The sequence below is a fragment of the Pinus tabuliformis genome, chromosome 9 (genome assembly GCF_031772625.1).
Source record: "Pinus tabuliformis cultivar Carrire ecotype Pingquan chromosome 9, CPIR1, whole genome shotgun sequence".
Taxonomy (NCBI): domain Eukaryota; kingdom Viridiplantae; phylum Streptophyta; class Pinopsida; order Pinales; family Pinaceae; genus Pinus; species Pinus tabuliformis.
The window spans coordinates 1,345,761,558-1,345,782,551 of NC_142307.1; the positions used below are offsets into that span (position 1 = coordinate 1,345,761,558).

Here is a 20,994-nt window from a genome sequence, read left to right on the forward strand (position 1 = left end):
AACATGCAACGTAGCTCTCGTTGCACCCACTATGGACCTTTTCTTCCTCTTCGCCACCCCATTCTGCTAGGTGTTATAAGGCACTACTGCTAAGGGTTATAAGGCACTATGTACACCCTCTTGATGCCCGCTCTCCTACAGAACTCCTTCATATCATTGGAGGTATACTCACCCCGATTTGTTGTCCTCAAGACCTCAATTTTCTTCCCTGCTTGGTTCTCCACAAGAGCCTTAAACTCTTGGAACCTCTTGAAGACCTGATCCTTGGTCTTCATACAAAAATCGAGGTCTTCCTGGAGTAGTCTTCAAAGAAAGTAACATAATACTCAAAACCTCTCAATTATACATGAGACATAGGACCACACACATCAGAGTGTATCAAATTCAGAATACCTGGTATCAGAGTGTATCAAATTCAAAATACCTAGTACCCTGTTATCATTGCTTGGGAAAGGTGTGGTGTACATACTTAAAGGACAACCCCTACACACATCATGATGCTCAGTGCTAAACTCAAGTAAACCTGTAACCGTCTCTCTCAACATCCTAAATGCTCCATGGTGCAAGTGTGCCATCCCCTTGTGCCATATCTTGCACAACTCAATGTTGTTGGTCACTAATGCTCCGATAGGCTGAAACATAAACTTGTAAAGTCTCCCATTGCTGATTCCAATCACTCTAGCACAAGTGATATTGGATCCCTTGTAGTGCCACTCATAAAGCTAGTAGCCAATAGAGGAGATCCCATGGAATTAGGATACAAGATTAACCACCAAATTGGGACTAGGGAACAAGAGAATAGTCCATGCCCATTCTTTCTGTCGAATCCCCCCACTAATCGATGTCAAAATGTGTACAAGAAAGGCAAGCATAAACACCCAATTACATAATGAAAAACCATACCTTCAGGGATGGAAGGCCTAACTTCAAACATACGATCATAACAGATGGGTGAGGGCACATAATGGCTAGCTCAAGTGGTGGACAATGGTGGCACATCGAGCTATATGGTGGCTGCTGGATGCTGGCTAAAGACAAATCTAGTAGAAAAATTCTCCTATAAAGGTCACCCACTGGTGGTGGGTAACAGGGTTTACGAATCCTAAAAAAAAATATAAGATCTTCAAACCTTAGATTATTCTCATACAAAGTATGCTTGTAAAACCCTAATGCATATGTCATTACCCTTTCTAGTAATTTTGCAGACCCTTTATAATCTAGACATACATACCTCATAAACAGGGACTACATACCTTTGTCTTTCTTGATTACCCGAAGCTACAACAAAGAGGCATAGAGCATTCTGTCCTGTACGTGTAACAACTTCTTTTGAAGGGACAACTTCTTAGTGTAGGTATTCTCTGTTACTTTGCCATACCTGTTCTCCATATTGCCTTTTTCTGCAATAAGGGTGCTATCACAATCTTCAAGTTAAAGTTGCATAGGTTACAGTCATATCATCATGGTTCCTTTCTTATTGTTGTATACATCACTATTTTACTGCTAGTAATGTTGTTGTCAACAAAGTCACTATCTTTGAAACCAGATTCATTCTAACAGGCCGACGTGTCCCAAATCCGGTGAATCGGACACGATTCGTGCCAATTCGTGTTCGGAAATCGGGACACGATCGAATTCGGATCGTGTCTCGATTTCCGGACATGAATCCGGAAAAGGGCGAAAATCCCTCTTCTTTGCATCATTTTCACTCTCCTCTTTTTGCAATAGGTGGGCTGTGGGTTTGCTGTGAGGAGTTTGGAGCAAGGAGCAAAGGGTGTGGAGCGTTTTCAAGGAGATTCAAGCAACAGGTAAGTGCATTTCCTCTCTATTTTTTTGCATTTGTATTACAGCAGTTTGCATATGCATTTCTTTTATAAATTTGTGCATGTCTTGTTTATTTTTTTTACAATATTCATGGCTCAATCAAGGGCAGCAGGTAAGGGGCAAAGGAAGGGGAAGAATGTCCCCATTGGAGATGCCCCTCCTCCCCCAATTTCATCAGAGTCTGCTGCAAGTATTCCCTCTATTGCAAGTAATGTTGAGGGAAGACTTCCTCCTAAAGGTAACATTGAGAAATATCCCTTGTGGAAATATGTCACAAGAGAGGATGGGCCAAGCAGCAAGGTGAAGGGAGGAGGCAATGTGAATTGGAGATGCAACTTTTGCCACAGTACTTTCACAAGCACATATTTCCGTGTGAAAGGCCATTTGTTGGCTTTACCAGGTTGTGGAGTTGGAGCTTGTACAAAAGTTCCTTTACACAAGAGGAAAGAAATGGAAAGAGAATTCAATGTTGGTATGGCAAATGTGGCTGCAAAAAAAATAAAAAATAGAAACAATGATGACCCCCTTCCATTTTTGAGGAAAGGAAGCAACAAATTCCCATTTGAGAGTTCTATTGGGGGACAAGCAGCAAAAAGAAAGACAATTTCACTTGGTCCAATGGACAAAATTTTTCAAAAGGAGAAACAGGAAGAGCTTGATTTCACCATTGCCATTTTTTTCTATCAAAACTTCATATCCTTTAATCGTGCATGCTCATCTCTATTTATTGAGATGTGCTGAGCTCTAACTCAAGGGGCTCCATCATGGTATGTGCCTCCTGGTTCAGAGGAGGTTAAAACCACGTTGTTGATGAAGGCAAAAAAGGAGGTGCAAAAAATGCTTGAGCCTATTAAAGCATCATGGCCAACATCTGGGGTTAGCATTGTTTCTGATGGATGGATAGATCCAACACGGCACCCACTCATCAACTTCATGGTGTCTGAAGCATAAAAACTAATACTGAAGCAAGAAAACTAATAGTTTGGAGACTTGAATGTAAAAATACACAAGAGGTATTTAATAATAATAACTTATTATATATAAAAATGTATAAGTGATGAATGTTTACAATGAGGACCGCCTATATCTACCTAAGCATGTGTCCTTTCGTGACTAGGCATGTCTTTTAGACATGCCTTTTCACTTAACTTAATGACTATTTAACCTAATCGGTATTTGATTATTTAATATTTACATTATTTATATTTATTTATTTTGTTATGAATTATATTCATAACATAGCCCCTTCCTTCAGAAGCTTTGTCCTCAAAGCTTGTTGATGAAAGGACTTGATCTCTTATCTGCCACGAATGTCTTCTTTTCAATTGACTGCTAATACTTTCTTCATTTGACTGCGTCATTGGTAGCTCATCTTCTATGATTCGCTAGTAACTTTGATTTGAGTCCAGGGTTATCGATTATTTTTTTAAACTCTAATTTTATTTTATTTTTTTAATAATAATATTTTTTTTAAATAATACTATTTTTTAAAAATAATTTAATTAATTAAAATATATTGATTAATTAAATTATGATTACATAATATATATAATTATGAGTTATATTATATATAAGTTTATAACTATACAATATATATTATATAATTTTAATTAGATTAACGTAATGCCAAGTTATATAGTTTTAATTAATTTAAACTTAATTGCCAAGCTCAAATGACGACTCCTTTAATCGATCATGACCGTTGAGCTTCAATAACACGCCACGGTTGCTGACAGGCTCTGACCTCAGAAGACACTTCAGCCTGTTCTACGGGAATGACGTCAGGCTTCTGCAGGACGCACAGTGGCTTGGTCTTCCACGGAGGTGGATGTTAACTCGCAAACGTCCAACTGTTTTGTATGCTGACTTACCCCACATAGATAGAAACCGACAATGGATACCTGCCCAGTCATCTCCTGAGACCTGTAGATGGCACTGGTGGCTGGACCTTGTGCGTGCTCAGTCGACCGCAGAAGGTTCCTCCCCACGTAGATGCCTCATTCCCCACTTTCATGTTGTTTGAGTGTATCGATTTACCGCGGAGAAGATGATGGTCTAATGGAGGCAGCATAAAACCATCGGATGACCATTTTGACTAGACACACAGTTTGAAAATGGAGGTAGCGTAAAATCGGTGACATGTCGTGGCGGAAGCATAAGAGAATCAGAACTGGCGTTGGAGATAAGGTCACTTCGCCAAGAACTAAACAGTACCCACATAAAATCCGACTGCTCCAAGTTGTTGCTGCAGATAGAAACACATGTAGATCTATGGGTGAGAACGTTGTTGAATTTGAACCCTTGACATTAGATACAGTGATAAGCGGGGAGGGTGAATGGGTAGAAGACACGAGAAAGAGGTATTGAGACGGCCTTGTAGATCTTCTACATTCTCTTTCCTGAAGCTCTATTAAATGTTGCGCTTCAATTTCTGAACTAGACTTTGATTTCAGGCTGGATCCTTTCTGAACTAAATAATTTGGTCTGGATATGTTAATAAGACTCTTGGGTGAATGCTTTCTATACTCAGTACGGATAGTGTAATTGTGAAAAGGATGCCTCCCCTTAAACAATTGTAATGTATCTATGAATTCTCTGACATGACTTTGTATTTCTTTAGGACTGCTCGAATTTTCAATGCCTACAACTTTAGCTGGAAGAAGATACACATATTTTTTACTATTACATTCATTTCTTGCATCGAATCTCTTATTCACCGAAAGAATGCTGAAAATCCTTATTTTGTATGGAAGATTCCCGTTGATAACATCTGCAAGTGCTATACCATCCGGATCTTCCTCCCAAGCACCATTAAGGATCTCCATTTTCATTGTTATTACTGTAGCCAGAGAATGTACCCCTTTGTCAGTTCGTCTGCTCCTCTTCGATCTGACTTTATGTAGATTTCCATAGTTACTCTCAAGCATCCCTCCTGCTTTGAGAATAGCATTTTCCAGTTCATCCTCAATTGCGATTGTAGAAGCAGAGTCCCGCTGAATTTGCAGACCTCTGTAATTATTCCCAACATAACTAACACACATTGCCACCTTCCTCTTTGTAATGGGTTTCCACTTGGTCTGATTATTTGGAGAATTATGCGACTCTGCTTCCGCTGAATCTGGCTCTGTTTTAATGCTAGTGCTAGAGCTGCTAACACAGATAGTCCGAGGTAAGGACAATATGATAGGAGAGATTTTGAGAAAGGGGAGAGGTCTGCTATTTTTTGGATATTGGGATATTTTGGAAGGTAATAGCGAAAACCGAAGCTTTGGCAAGTCCCTTTCCACAACACTTCCACTGTAACTATTTGTGCTATCTAAATCTTACTCATCTCCATTATCAGAATTAGCCATTTTCACTTCCTTTTCACCATTAGAATGAGTAGTCTTTGCATCTTCATCATCAACAACTCTATTTATGTCCTTAAATTCATTTCCTCCACTTCTTAAATCTCCATTCCTTTCATTTTCCTCTTCACCACCATTATCAGAATCAATGATTTTCATTTCCTTTTGACATGCTTTAACTTCTGCAAATGATTTTTCTAAACGTTGAAATGCTTCTTGAATTTTACTAAACTGCTCAACGCATCCAGGACGTGAACGTAATGGCACATTGTTTGACGAGCAACGATCAAAGACCCGCATGATTATATTGTGCGCCATGGCTCTGATACCACTAAAGCATAAACACTGATACTGAAGCAAGAAAACTGATAGCTTGGAGACTTGAATGTAAAAATACGCAACATGTATTTAATAATAGTAATTTATTATATATAAAGATGTATAAGTGATGAATGTTTACAATGAGGACTCGCCTATATATACTTAAGCACGTGTCCTTTCATGACTAGGCATGTCTTTTAGACATGCCTTTTCACTTAACTTAATGACTATTTAACCTAATCGATATTTGATTATTTAATATTTACATTATTTATATTTATTTATTTTGTTATGAATTATATTCATAACAGTGTCTTCCTTGAATGGTCCAGTTTTCTTGAAAGCAGTGGATACACTTGAGAATACAAGGATGCACAATATATGGGTGAGTTGTTTATTAAAGTTATTGAAGATGTCGGTGTTGATTCTTGTGTGCAAATCATTACAGATAATGCACTTGTTTGCAAGGCTGCTGGCATGATTGTGGAAGCTAAATATCCACAAGTGTTTTGGACACCTTGCATTTGTCCATTCATTGAACTTAGCACTGAAATCCATTGCTTTTGATGTGCTTTGAATTGGTAACATTATTGAGGATGCACGACATATCCATAACTTTGTACAAAACCATACAAATGCCCTCACTATCTACAAGGAGTACAACAATCTAATTGTTGAATATTGCAGATACACGGTTTGTCTCTTCATTCATCATGTTGAAGAGGTTGAGGGTGGTCAAGACCGCTCTTGGTGCCATGGTTATTTCAGAGTTTTTGTATTTTTTGAGAAAGACAGATCAAGTAGCCTCTAAAATAGTGAAGTTAACAGTGCTAGATGATGCTTGATGGGAGAGGGTAGATCTAGTTATTCAAATCATTTCTTTGCTTTGATTTGCAGATATAGACCAAGCCATCCTAGGAGAGGTTTATGAGGGATGGGATTCCATGATTGAGTCTGTGAGGAGCCTTATTTTATAGAGTGAGTGCCCCGAGTATGAGACATCACCAGAGGCCTTATGTGGTACTATATAGGATATTCTTGTCAGCATATGGGACAAGAATTGCACACCTTTACATTGTTTGGCTCACTCATTGAACCCAAAATACTACAACCATGAGCGGTTGAATGGTGGACCTTCCTGCAAATTCCCTCCTCACATGGATGGTGAAATTTCACAGGGGAGGAAAGAAGCATTCAAGCCGGTTTTTCAGGATAAAGCATTGCTTGATGAGGTAGAGGATGCCTTTGCAGAGTTTTCCATTGGCACTGATCGATTTGCAGGATATGATGTGATTAGAGACAGGGGGCTAAGAAGCCCTATTCTTGGTGGGCAAATCATGGGGCAACAAGCCCTCCTCTACCACAGTTAGCCATGAGGCTCCTCTCTCAGGTGACTTCATTCTCTTGTTGCAAGAGGAATTGGAGCACATATGGGAATTTGTATAGTGTTAAGAAGAGCAGGCTTGAGCAGTCCAAGGCAGAGACAGTGGTGTATGTGCACACCAACTTTTGTCTTATTTGCAGGTAGAGGGAAGAGTGGTTGAAGGGAAAGACAAAGATGTGGGATGTCTTTCTTGATGATATGGGTCTGGACAATAGTGTTGAGTTGGCATTGGCCAACATGGATCTCAATGATCTAGTGCCAGAGCCTGTTAGATTTGATGATGGTGATACTGTAGAGGGGTCATCCTCCACACCAACAGATGCAGAGGCAATTTTTGGTACATGGATGGAGGATGCAGTAGAGGAGAGCAGTGGTGACCATGATGATGAGGACAATGATGCTGATTTTGATGATGACTATGAGGATTGATGACTCATGTGTCATGAGCTACCTACTGCCTTGAGGCTTGTATACTTGTAGTTGTTTTGTATTTTCTATTTCTATTTTCCATTGGCATTACACTACCTATGTAACACATTTTGATTTTGATGACTTGATGAGAAAACTACAACTGTCAGTATCTTTTTCTTACTATCTTGTCTTTCTCCTATTGGATCATTGATGAATTGAATATGTATTATGATTTATGATTTATGAATTTACGATTCATTGATTTATCATTTATGTGACATGTATTTGAATTTTGTATGTACTATGCATGTTATAATATTACCTACTTTGTAAACAGTAAAACTTACATCTAGACGAAGATCTATGTTTGAAATCAATGAATTTGTATCATTAATGAGAATTTAGTAAGAAATATCTAATTATTATTATATATATATATATTTAATAAAATAATATTTAATGTATCCGAATGTGTCCTGTTCCGGGGGGTCACCGTATCCGAATCTAACACTCGAAGCCCCGTGTCTGACGAATCCCGAATCCACGTGTCAAGTTACTTAGGTCAACATTATGCATTAACAATCACTGTCATTACGGTTAAGTATATCTCCATCATTTCTTCAAATCCAAAAATATGAGCAAGCCATACGTCGAGACACGAGTTATTGTAGTATTTTAACCACAGAACAAGGTATGTGAGTCAGTCGACCTTTCTTGCAAAGATCTTCTTTTGACATAGATCTGTCTTTTTTGAATAGGGTGAGCTTTAGAAGTCACTGTTGCTAATCATAGCAATTCTTATTGCTTAGTCAAACTTTATTGGTAGGTCGGTTTCATTGGTATGTCCTTCGTTTAAGTATGTTAAATGAAGATAATGTTGCAGATACTCATACTTGTGCTTCTCACAAGATAGACTTCTCATCATCATGTATGATGCATTTGTAGTGGAGTCGAGTCTGTAAGCCATAAACAATTTCGATGCCATCGTAATATCATATCGATGTGTGGAGGATAGTAGTCACAGTAGTGAGCCAAAAAGAAGTATGCGAACTATTGTAAATAGATTGAGCCATAATGATCTGAGCCATAATGCTTTGAGCCAAGTTGCGATCTAGAGGATAGTAGTCACAGAAGTGAGGTAGAAAGAAGTATGTGAACCATTGTAAATAGATTGAGCCATAATGATTTGAGCCACAACGCTTTGAGTCAAGTTGCGATCTATCACAAGAAATTCATTAAGAACAAAACCGATCCATATCAATGTGTGCCCACAATGTTGAAATTTATAACTAGGTTCGGTCTTCATAAATGTATTTGAGTCACAATGAAATGTACAAGTCAAAAGAATGAAGAAAATGTTTTTATTATTATTATTATGACTTATTAAAACATGGGTTTCATGGTTGGGTCATCATGTTTTAGGTCAAAGTCCCCATTGAGGACTTCTAGGATTTATTCTAAGTCATTAGAGTCATTGTGCATTAAAAGAGACCTTCTTGGGCTTTCGAATCATGTAAAATTTTTTTTTTTAGTTAAAATGAATTACGTCACCTCCACACCAAGTCGGCCTCAAGAAGATCAAGCCGACCTCAAGAAGGGTAATTCAACCTCACTGGAAGGCTATATATACAAGGCAAATTGAATTCATTTGGAGCGTCTCACTCTCTTACACAGTTCGATATCTGAAGCGGAAGCTGGGAAAGATGGAAAAGGGCTAGAAGGAGAGCTTAAAAGGAGTGCGATTTTTTGGAGGAAGATAGAAGACTCCAATATCGAAATTTTGGGACAACGCTCACTCACTTTTGAGGTGTATCAAGGGAGATCGAAATTTTGGGACAACTCTCACTCACTTTTGAGGTGTATCAAGGGAGATCGAAGTTTTCCTAGTATAGTTGAAGTCGCTGCAGTTGCTGCTACTGGGTCGAAGCTACTATTGCATGTTGATGCTGCTAGGTCGAAGTTGCTTTTGAAGGGTCATCATCTACAAGAGGGATTGAGGGTTGACTTGGTGTGGAGGAAGTTTTTGTCTAGGTCAAAGAGTCTTGGATTATCTAGAGAAACTATTGAAGGAAGAATTGTTGATTGGGTTTTCCCCTAGATAGGGGTTTTGCCCTAGCTATCCGCTTACATTTGTTGTCCTTGTGTTATTGTTTTGGTAATTGTTTGAGGAACTAGAAGATAAAAGAAAAACATAAAGATAAACAAATCACAAGTAATTATCTTTATAACAAAATCTTTCTACCTTTTCGATTTTGTAATGTTCCAAAAAGGAAATAACAGTGCTAATCAAGCAAAATACACATACGACACAGAAAAATTTAGACAACAATTAAACACCCATAAAATTACACTAGAATTGCCCCAAACTGAGCCATTTTATTATCAAAGGAGAGTACAATGCATGGAATGTGTGCACCTAGCTTGCCAAAGCAAGCTAGACAATTCCAGGCGAGAAAAATGCTGCCCGGATGCAAAGGAAAGACTTCTCCTCAATGTTCTGCGTTGGCCCTAGAAATTTTGTAACTGTTGGTTAGAAGAAAAACCCCTATTTGAGCCTCCAAAAGTGCTAAGAAAATATTGTTAAATTAATCTTGAGCTCTCCACCAAAGACCCAGAAAGGGTTTGGCCTATCTCTAAGCCAAAGTCGAACCCACAAACTGGTGCAAAATTTTCAGCTAACTGACAATTCACCTTGTTATAAGAATTAGGATTTCAAGCTTGAATATCGCTCGAAATTTTTTGAAATTTTAACCACGGACTCCTCTCAGAAAATGCACAAAAACCCAGAAATGGTTTGGCCGGATTTTGAACTTCCAAAATTGACCCCCAAAAAGCCCTACGCCCTCCAAAATTGCTGAAACACACTGATTGTTAATACTGCAGCAAAATCCTCCCCAAACACTCTGGAAAGGTAGCAGTTGCCTCCACCAATACTTCCCTTATTTCTCCCGGCAAGGAACAACTCCAATGGTTGAGTCTCCACCATCCACATGTGCCCAATCTAGGCCCTCTGCATTGGCCCCAAGAACAACGAAATCCTCACTGAAGAAAACTATCACGTTCAACCCAAAAACTCACCCAAGTGAGCAGCAAATCACGAAAGCTTTTCTCTTGGAATTTCTCCCGACAATAGCACCTCTGAAGAATGCAAAGGACCTGAACTTGATTTCCCCACTACGTCCTCCAGAAATACGCATCACTTGAAAAACTCTAAATGCAAACGCTGGAAATCACACTGAAAATCACTTCCGAGAGATTATGGAAGAACCTCTCTAGGGTGGCACTCGAAGTCCCCCAAAGAAAGGGTGAGTTCTTCGCTTGGAAAACTCGTGCTAAACAGCAAGTGACCTGGCTAAGCAGCTTTGGCAACTAAGAAGAAATTCGATATGCCAAAGATGTCAAATGAAGAGTGTTGCCATCTTTTTACAGATTTTGTGGAACCTTTTTCCTTCCTTCATGGGTCCCTCACTAAGCCTTTGATTTTACCTCTCATTTCCTTGCGTGGGTGGCCCCACATGCTACTAACAAAATCCCAAAGTAACTTACTTCTAACTCCTAATCTTATAATAAAAATGAAATGGGCCCTGTCACCTCCAAAATTGGCCCCAAAATGTAGAAATTAATCCTATTCGAAAATAATTTAGGAAGGGACATTACATTCCTCCCCTTCCAAATGTTGCTTGTCCCCAAGCAACTTCAGTGCTGGATGCTCAAGTATGTGCTTGCCCTCCCAAGTAGCATCCTCATCTGGCAAGCTCCTCCAATGCACCAAAAATTGCTTGTCCTCAAGCAGTGCCTGAACAAGTGCCCTCTCCGATTGTCGATCTCCACTGTCTCTGCAAACTTCACCAGGGTCCTAAATATGCCATTGGATCATCCTTGATCGTTGTACTATCCTATAGTGAAGGAGTCCCTCGATACCAGGATCCCAAGCCAACTTGATCAACATGAAGCACCCCTTGCTCCACTCACTATCCTGGCAGATAGGGGCGTTAAAACCCCCCTGTTTACTGCCAATAAGTAGAGCATCCTGATGATGTAAAACTTCGTCCAAATCCTCATGAAGCTGCTCTACCGAATAGTCTACCCAATGCACTCTAATTGTGGGCCCTTGAAGATACAACTCAATCCCCATACGAATGAAGCCTCTCTTGCATGATCTCCTCTTGAAATCCATTTGCTGGCCATCCTGCCATGTTGATGAAGTCTCCCATGCATCAGCGAATCATGAAAATGGTGGAAAATCTGGATGACCCTCTCCTATAGAGACCAACTCACCCCTATGGGTAGTTGAACCACTAAGTACTGTGATGCTAGGGCCCCATGCCCAACGTAGCAAGAAACTATCCTGTAGACCCCGCGACACCTTGATCATCACTAATTGTCTAGCATGCTCGTACCATAACCTCCTCTCGCATAACTCTTGGTCACAATCTATGCAATGATTGAGGTTAGGCCCAACCTGCCAAAGCACGTCAATAGTGTCAGCACCTATCACCCCATGGATGGCCCCAATCCCGAGCAACAATCTGCCTCGCCCTATAGTGAGGGCTTTGGTGACTACCCATGTGTCTGCTTGTGAATGATCTAGTTTGCCTGTTATTCTGACTAGGCCCACTAAGGAGTGGAGTATCCCACCAATCCACTGGATCCCTGGATCCCATAACCATACTGGAGGTTCACAACCCCAAATCCTCTCTTCTTGCTGCTGTGTCATGCGGCTAGCTATTGGGACCCCTATGTGCCCGGTCTCTTTCTCTTGTAGGTATCCAATAGGTAGACACTGAGCATCAAGAACCTGTGTCACAAATAACCAACTGCTTTGCGCTTGCCAAATCACACAGTAAGATCTGTTATTCCAGCTGTTGATGATGTGCTCGGGTCCTGTTGGAAGACTCAGCATCATCCTGCCGACAAGGACTACCATCCCCTGCACCTCATGCTCCCCCAATGGCTTGAGCTATCCAGCTGAAAAAGCAACACGCAACTCCCTATCGGTCGCCTCCCCAAATGTGAGCCTAGGGGTGGAACATATGCTACCTCGACAATCAACCACACCATCCCTAAGCCTGTATTTGTCAACTCGTGCACCTACCAAGTGTCTCAACTGGAGAGTCTCCTCCCGGCTCATGACAGGAGGTATCTGATCCAATTGCCTAGGATGAGCCTTCCAGGCCCTGTTGCTTGAATGGAGAGTGTCAAGGGGAAACAAACAAACACTTTGAAACTGTAAACAAAATTGAAGGAGGATGGGTATGATTAAGAGTCCGCTCGAATGCACAAGAGTAATCCTACAGACGACCCCCTCTCTGTCTCGGATCTGTTGATAACCCCCTCGAAGCCCTGTCTCCAGTAAACATGGTTTCCCCAGATGCTCAATAGTGTCCTCATCGATCCTAGATGGGCTGCATCCAATGGTACATGTAGTGCTCCTGTCCATAAGTCTCTTGGGAGGCAATGGTCCAAGCGCCCATTGCATTGCATCATTTGCCACTGCATACCACCCAGTATCGCCGCACTCCTCGACATGCCACTATACGCCGCAACCTGTCCCGGTACACCACTGGATACTCCCGACTATGGCTATACCATCTTGTGTCCCAACTGTGTCACTATACTTGTCACTCCCTACATGTACTCAATGTGATGTGAGGCACTCCCACTCCACAACGTAGTCCAACATACTACGACACACCCCCATGCGTCTCCATGCCCAACTGCAAACCACTGCTCCACTCTAGATGCTCCTAGCCATCCTTGGATGTGATGGCCTAAAGTTGTGCCCATATGCATTGGCCCACACCCGACCTGTATCATCACCTCCACCGTTGCATCTCCATGCTCTTTGATGAAGGGATCTCCCCTCTAAATCCTCCTTGAGGGATCTGAGAATTGAATCTCCCTATGTGTCAGCAGTGATACTACCATCGCGTTGCTCCTCTGCGTCCTCTATGCCCCACACAAAAGTGAAGAGTCCCCAGATCCATACAAGGTACCATTTGGTGGCTTGCCATGCGACCTCCTTTGACAAGCTCCTGCCAAAGTATGTTGATCACCCCGTGATCCCGTGTATAGACGCCATACCAAGACAAACAAAGGAGTCTATCCATAAACTAGTTGGCCATTGGTGCTAACTGAGACTCCCCTAGCGAATGTGCACGCTCAACTGCTAGGTCAATTGTACCATCCAGGTTGTAGCCAACGAACATACTTGGGAAATGATAGGTAGTCCCACCTGGAACCCAATGCTAGTCTACGCTACCGGTATCCCCAGTGCTTGGAAGCTTCCACTGAGATACACCCAGGTCCACCACCATCTCCATAGCCCACTACATAGAGTACCAACTCAGAATCTCCTGCCATCCAACCCCAAGAGAGGGATCGAATGCACGAACACTTGCACATAGAACAACCCCAACATGCGGACGCTTCACCTTGTGCAACTTTGATCGTCTCATCCCGCTACGTAGGTCAACGCATGAGATCTGACTAGGTAATGCTGCCTCTTTCTCTCCAATGGGCAAAGATGACCCAACAGTGCTGCTAACCTGGTCATCCCGTCTGGTAGGCCTAGACAAGTCCTCCTCTCTCAATCCAATGCATAGTGATGGGCTGATAACGCTGTAGGTCCAGTCATTGAGCCTCTGAAGCGAATTGTGCTGAAATCCCAACGTGTGGTCTCTATGTTGTCCCTCATCAATGACTAACCCAAAGGATGGCTGCACATCCTCCTCCATCATGGGCTCGACATGAGCCTCCAACTGCTCCTCCATAGACAACCCAACATGCAAGACATGCTCACCAGTCAATTGTAGGTGACTGTCATTCGGCAACTCTGTCATAGATCTGGATGCCCCTGTGCTTATTGGCTCCTCATCAACAATGGGGATGTCTCTTGGCACCTCATCAACCTGTGGTGCGCTACTATCACCTGAGAACTCGGTCACAACCTGGGATACCTCAACAACGGATGGCATCTCATTAATAGGTGTATGCTCAACTGTCGTCTTGCCAACCATGGCTCCTTGAACTACTCTCTCATCTTCTTTCGTAATCCTCCTCATCATCCCAACAAAATTCCACTGAATCTCCATTGGTTTGTGCATGCCTCTTAGTTCACAGAACTCCCAAAAAGAGAGGGACGCCTGAATGCCATGACCCAATGATTGGTATGCCCTCTAGTTTGCTCCCAATAACTCCACATTAGTTGCAATCATGTCCGGATTCCTAATTGCGGAATGAATAAACCTCTCCTCCACATCAATCATCATTTGTTGCATCTTAATCACCTCATTCAAGGTTACTGCCATGTTGTTTGATTCTAACCTTTCTTTGGATCCCATGACTTCTTTGCTTTTATTTTGGTCTTGTCATAGAACGAAGGGTTTCCCATAGGCTGAGCCAATATTATGGCTCTGATACAACTGTAATGTTCCAAAAAATAAATAACAGTGCTAAACAAGCAAATACACATACGACACAGAAAAATTCAGACAACAATTAAACACCCATAAAATTGCACCAGAACTGCACCGAACTGAGTCATTTTATTATCAAAGGAGAGTATAATGCATGGAATGTGTGCACCTAGCTTGCCAAAGCAAGCTAGACAATCCCAGGTGAGAAAAGTGTTGCCCAGATGCAAAGGAAAGACTTCTCCTCAATGTTCTGCGCTGACCTTAGAAATTCTGCAATTGTTGTTTGGAAGAAACCCCTGTTTGAGCCTCCAAAAGTGCTCAGAAAATTATGCCAAAATAATTTTGAGCTCTCCACCAAAAACCCAGAGAAACCTAGAAAGGGTTTGGCCTATCTCCAAGCCAAAGTCGAACCCACAAATTGGTGCAAATTCCCTAGTTAACTAACAATTCGCCCTGTTATAAGAATTAGGATTTCAGGCCCAAATATTGCCCGAATTTTTTTGAAACTTTAACCACAGACTTCTCTTAGAATACCCACAAAAACCCAGAAATGGTTTGGCCAGATTTTGACCTTCCAAAATCGACCCCCAAAAAGCCTTACGCCCTCTAGAACTGCTGAAACACACTGACTGTCAATACTCTGGCAAAATCCTCCCCAAACACTCTGGAAAAGTAGCAATCACCTCCACCAATATTTCCCTTATTTCTCCCGGCAAGGAACAACACCAATGGTTGAGTCTCCACCACCCATGTGTGCCCAATCTCTGCCCTCTGCGTTGGCCCCAGGAACTGTGAAATCCTCACTGAAGAAATCTATCATCTTCAGCCCAAAAACTCACCCAACTAAGCAACAAATCATCAAATCTTCTCTCCAGGAATTTCTCTTGAAAATAGCACCTCTGAAGAATGCAAAGGACCTCAACTTGATTTCCCCACTACGTCCTCCAGAAATATGCACCACCGGAAAAACTCTAAATGCAAATGTTGGAAATCACACTAAAAATCACCTCCGAAAGATTATGGATGAACCTCTCTAGGGTGGCATTCGAAGTCCCTTGAAGAAAGGGTGAGTTCTCCGCTCTGAAAACTCGTGCTAAACAACAAGTGACCCGGCTAAGTAGCTCGAGCAACTAAGAAATTCGATATGCCAAAGATGTCAAATGGAGAGTGTTGCCTCCTTTTTATAGATTTTGTGGAGCCTTTTTCCCTCCTTCGTAGGTCCCTCACTAAGCGTTTGGTTTTCCCTCTCATGCATTCCAAACCATTGGCTTAGGGAGTGCGTATTTCCTTGTGTGGGTTGCCCCACATGCTACTAACAAAATCCCGAATTAACTTACTTCTAACTCCTAAGTCTTATAACAAAAATGAAATGGGCCCCGTCACCTCCAAAATTGGCTTCAAAATGTAGAAATTAATCCTGTTCCAAAATAATTTAGGTAGGGACATTACAGATTTTTAACATGGTTTTAGATCCAAGGTGAAAGGAGGAAAAAGGCAATTTTGAGAATGTACTAGGAGCCTAAAGGATTGATCAAGGGATCATATAAAGAGCTCTTGTAAGAGAAGAAGCTCACTATCTTCAAGGAAAATGTCTAACACAATAAAGAGTGAGAACAAATTGGAAGGAGCATTAAACTACAGGTCACGGAAGAAGATAATTGACCTCATTCTTGAAAAGAACAAGGCCTTGGATTTGGTCAAAGGAAAGGTTTAGAAACCTACCGAATAATTCAGTGATGCAGACAAAGTGAAGTATAGAGAGTCAGAAACATTGGCTATGACACTGATTGTAGAAAGCATAAAGGACAATCTTGTCCCATACATTTCCAATATAGACCATGCTCAAGAAATGTATGAAGCTTTGTCAAAATTATTCACTATCAAGAACATCGATAAAGTAGCAAGCTTGAAGAATGAGTTAAGGACTACAAAAATGACAAAGGATGATACTGTGGCTTCCTTCTTTGTAAGGATATCTAGAATTAGAGATGAACTTCAAGCCATAGATGAAATTGTACCAGAAAAAGAGCTATTAATCACTGCACTATTGGGATTACCACCTACTTGGAGTTCTTTTGCTTCCATTAGGAGAATTTTGATGTCTAAAATGGGCCTCTTAAGAAAAATGTACAATGAAAATAAACTTTATAAAAGCCAATAGGATTCAAGATGATGATGTCAACCATGGGGGATGAATCACCATTTTTGGAGTAAAAAAGTAAAAAGATTAAAAAATAATAAAATAATAAAATAATAAAACTACTTTTTCAACTCGTATTTTCAACTTATCTCCCTAAGATTTTACTCAAATTTCAAGCGGGAGTACTTGTTGGATGCTAAATTTAATTCCTCATCCAAGTAGTGCCCATGTTGCATATTTTTGATGGACCCTGCTAAATAGAAAATGAAAAATAGGTGAAAAAGCATGATTCCAATCGCGTTTTTCATGTATTCCTCATTTTTCGTGTAGTAGGGTCCATAGAAAGTATGCAACATTGGCACTCCTTGGATGAGGAATCAAATTTAGCATCCAACGAGTGTTTTTGCTCGAAATTTGAGTAAACCCATAGGGAGATAAGTTGAAAAAATAGTTTTTTTCTTTTTCCCTCTAAAATTTGATGATGTTATCTAATCTTATTTTATTATTTCCACTAATATTTTATAATTTCCTTAGGAGGCCCATTTTGGACCTCAAAATTCCCCTAATGAGGTCTCAACAGTTGGAAAGAAGCTCCTACCTTCGAGCAATTATGGAATGCTTGCACCCAAGAAGAGATGGGAATCTCATTAGTATCTAACCACGAAGAAGAAAAGGTTTCAAATGCATACTCCGCTTCTCACAAGAAAGGAAACTCCAAGAAGTCAAGAGGGCCAAGAAGGAAGGTTGATATGCTACCAATGCCACAAAATGGGTCACTATAGAAGTCACTGTCTTGACAATCCGAAGAACAAGAAAAGAAATGAAGACCAAGCCAATGTCGCTGAAGAAAGATCTCCAAAGAAGACTAAGCTCGAAGAACTGGATATATAGGGCTTACACTACTAAGTCCTTTGATCTAAGCTTTAGATATTTCATTTTGATTTTTAGTATTTGTAGGTTTAACATATTTTGGAAAAATATTTTTATTTTTTCTTAAGGTTATAGGTATTCCTCAAGCTTGGAAGGAGCCTTCACCAACTTTCAAAGATAAGTATCTTATTACCTTTTTCATTTTTAGTTTTCCTTATTTATCTAGTTTCATTTGCATTAAATACTAATCACATTTCTACTCATATTTTCCTTGCTTAGGAAAAACTTGCTGAAGACTCAATGAAGAATGCCTCACAAGACAAAGCATTGGAATTACAAGGTTTGTTAAGAAACAAGAGGTATGTTTTGAACTACAAGTTTTTGCTAACTTCATATTCATTCTTGATAAACTTTTACTAACTTCATTGTGTCTAGCTTTCTTGAATCTTAAAGATTCTTGATTGGGTGATTCATCATTAGATAAATCTACCGTCCTCATATCTTTGATTACTCTTGTGGAACCCTAGAAAGGTTCTTTGTGAAAAACGCTAACTTAATTATATGTCGATGAAAATGTGTGAAACCCTAACCTACTTAGGGTTATTGTTGAAGTCAAAAGAAAATGTCCGATGCTTTGATGATATCATGTTTGGGGTTTTTGTATAAGTATGGAAATCCTAACTTTTTAGGGTTGAATGGTAATGTCTGAAATCTCGAACCTTTGAAGTATTGGTAATTTAGGGATTGCTATGTTTTGTTTTGAAACCCTAGATTACTAGGGTTTGGTAGGGTGTATAAGCAAGACCCTTATAATGTCCTAGAAATGAAATCCTTGGTATATATGTGTTTGTCCGATTGAAACCCTAGTCTGATCAAGTTTTTGATGTCTAACTTTAATATATCGATGTTTGTGTCAATAGTTTTGACTAACACATGTTATGATATGCTTGTGCATGATGATGGAATCCTAGATGTATGAGTTAACCTAATTGTTGATGGTCATGTGTCCTAGGGTTTGGAACTAAGCCCTAGGCAAAGTTTGATTCTCTAGGATGATAATATTTGTGAATTCTAGGGTTTTGTAATTAAACCTTAGTAAAAGTTAAAATCTCTAATATATGATGACAATGTCATAATTCGAGATTTATGAAAAGTTGATAAAATCTGAATTTGTATTGTGGTTATTGAGAATTAGTAAAATCTAAGGTTTATAACAAACCCTAGTGGAAGCAAGTCATGTTGTTACTTTGAATTGAGCTATGATTGGTTTTGATTGTTAAAAGCTCATGTATGAAATCTAGGTTTTCACACTAAATCCTAGTAGGAAGTCTAACATATGAATTCCAAAGTTGTTAGATACATTGTAGATATATATTTGTTTGAATTGATTCTAGGGTTTGCAATATGATGTAGTAGGGTATGTCATACCTATGAAAAATCAAAAACTCGATTCCTATTGCAACAACTTGAAATAATTCTCCTAATTGTTAAATTAATTCTCAACAATTTATTTACTGTTTACTACAACAAACACTGAATCAATCACACTGCAACCTACGTAAATAAACTACGGAAGAAATAAACACTGGAAGAAATACTAGCACACACACGTAAAATGACAATTATTTTTGGACCAATGTCCCCGAAAAACCCCAACTTGGGAAAATCGGTGCAACAACTAAGGGTTTTAATATTATGTAGTGGTAAATTTGAGTTCAAGACTATGGATGCTCAAATCTAGCAATCCATACAGAGAAATGACTGACAACAAATCTAGTGAGAAAAACCTCACTCCCACTGGCGATCCAACACTGACCTTGGCTCAAGTTGGGGTGCTCTTTGCTGCCTCTGCGCAATCACTGCGTTGGCCTACACAATACTATGCCCTACAACTCGGAACTGCTTCCCTCTTGCTATCCGATCAACTGCTGTTTGGAAGATGGATCCTCCTGGCCTCTAGACTCCCTCTTCGGCTTCTGGAACTGAATTACTGCTTCTCCCCAGCAAAATACATAATCCTCTCTGAAGCACTACGATGCCTCTGCATGGCTCTGCGCTGCTTCTTTGTGGAACTCATTGCCTCTCTGCAGTGCACTCACCAGAGCTAGAAAAATTTCCTCCGGTCTTAGTACCCCTGCCCCTTTCTCACTGCTTTGAGCTCACTAGCTCTCTCTTCGACAACTCAGCGTTTTTGCTCAGGAAATCGATCTGCTAATGAAATCGAACTGCTGGTGTGTGTTCTCCAAGCCCCATCGAGTTTCTTCTTATAATCTCTTGTTGAGACATTAACGACCATGATTAAAACTTGATCGATGGCTAAGATTAACTAGAACTCGTTCCAAGTCTTTTTTAGAAGATTCTCACCATGACTTAATTAATACTTTTAATTAATCATATTTCCTAAGTTTAGACTTGTGAAATATTAAAAACTGATTAATTATTTTAATTAAGTCATCTCTAGGTGGAATTTCTAGAAACGATTTATGGGTTTTGGAGAATACATGTATTCTAGCCTCTCCACCAAATTTTGTGGCTAGAACACATTTGATGCTACAAAAACTAACACTCCCTCTTAGCAAGGAATGTGTTTTAGTGCTGCAACCCACTAAAGCAACACCTTGTCTTTGCACCACCTCCTGTCATGTTGCTGATGTCTGGCTGCTGCTTCCAATTTGCTACTGTGCAACTCTGATATATGATGCATCTATGCTACTGCTGGCCCTACTAAACTGCTGCCAACACTGCGACTCCCTCTTCATTTGTTGTTGCTGCAACTGCAACCATTGCAACGGAAAAGCATCCAAAATATTGAATCAACTGTGATCAATATGATGCATTTGTCTTTCGAGTCTCTGACTGCTGCTAATCTCTGCACTGTCATTGAAGCCTCTGCGTTGTTGCTGCTCTGCTCTATGTCAACTGCACTGCTGCCAACTTTGCATTGCGCTGCCCAGTACTGACTGCTACTAGCCACTACATCTGTCACTCTGGCATCACACTGAACCATCTGCCACTGATTCATCCTGCTACTGCAATATTGTGGGCTCTCGTGGCAAGGTTCTAATTCAAGAAGTGGACCTCCTTAAGAATCCTGCCCATCCTGTAGCTCTCTGGGGCTACAAAACCAAATCACCCCACCTCAATCCTGGAGGTATATTGGTGATCATGGCAAACTCTTCCTCCAATCTAGAGGACAACTTGTCGATCTCTGCATGCGCTGCCGCCTGGTCTTGCTTCTCCTCCTTGCCCTTCTTCCTAAGAGGACATTGGGTGCTGTAG

At 40.4% G+C, this 20,994-nt stretch overlaps 2 protein-coding genes across 4 annotated transcripts in view; one reads left to right on the forward strand and one right to left on the reverse strand.

Annotated features, from left to right (window-relative positions):
• LOC149153494 (putative tRNA pseudouridine synthase) overlaps positions 1-14,381 on the reverse strand; it is a 77,714-nt gene extending 63,333 nt beyond the window's left edge. The window contains exons 1-2 of the mRNA XM_089439312.1: positions 14,090-14,381; positions 4,511-5,140 (exon numbers count right to left, since the gene is read on the reverse strand). Coding sequence (XP_089295438.1) covers positions 4,511-5,140; positions 14,090-14,381 — 922 coding nt within the window. The remainder of the gene's footprint in view (positions 1-4,510; positions 5,141-14,089) is intronic.
• The window catches only part of JMJD5 (2-oxoglutarate (2OG) and Fe(II)-dependent oxygenase superfamily protein), a 205,547-nt gene that overhangs the window by 152,966 nt on the left and 31,587 nt on the right, over positions 1-20,994 (forward strand). The window lies entirely within an intron of this gene.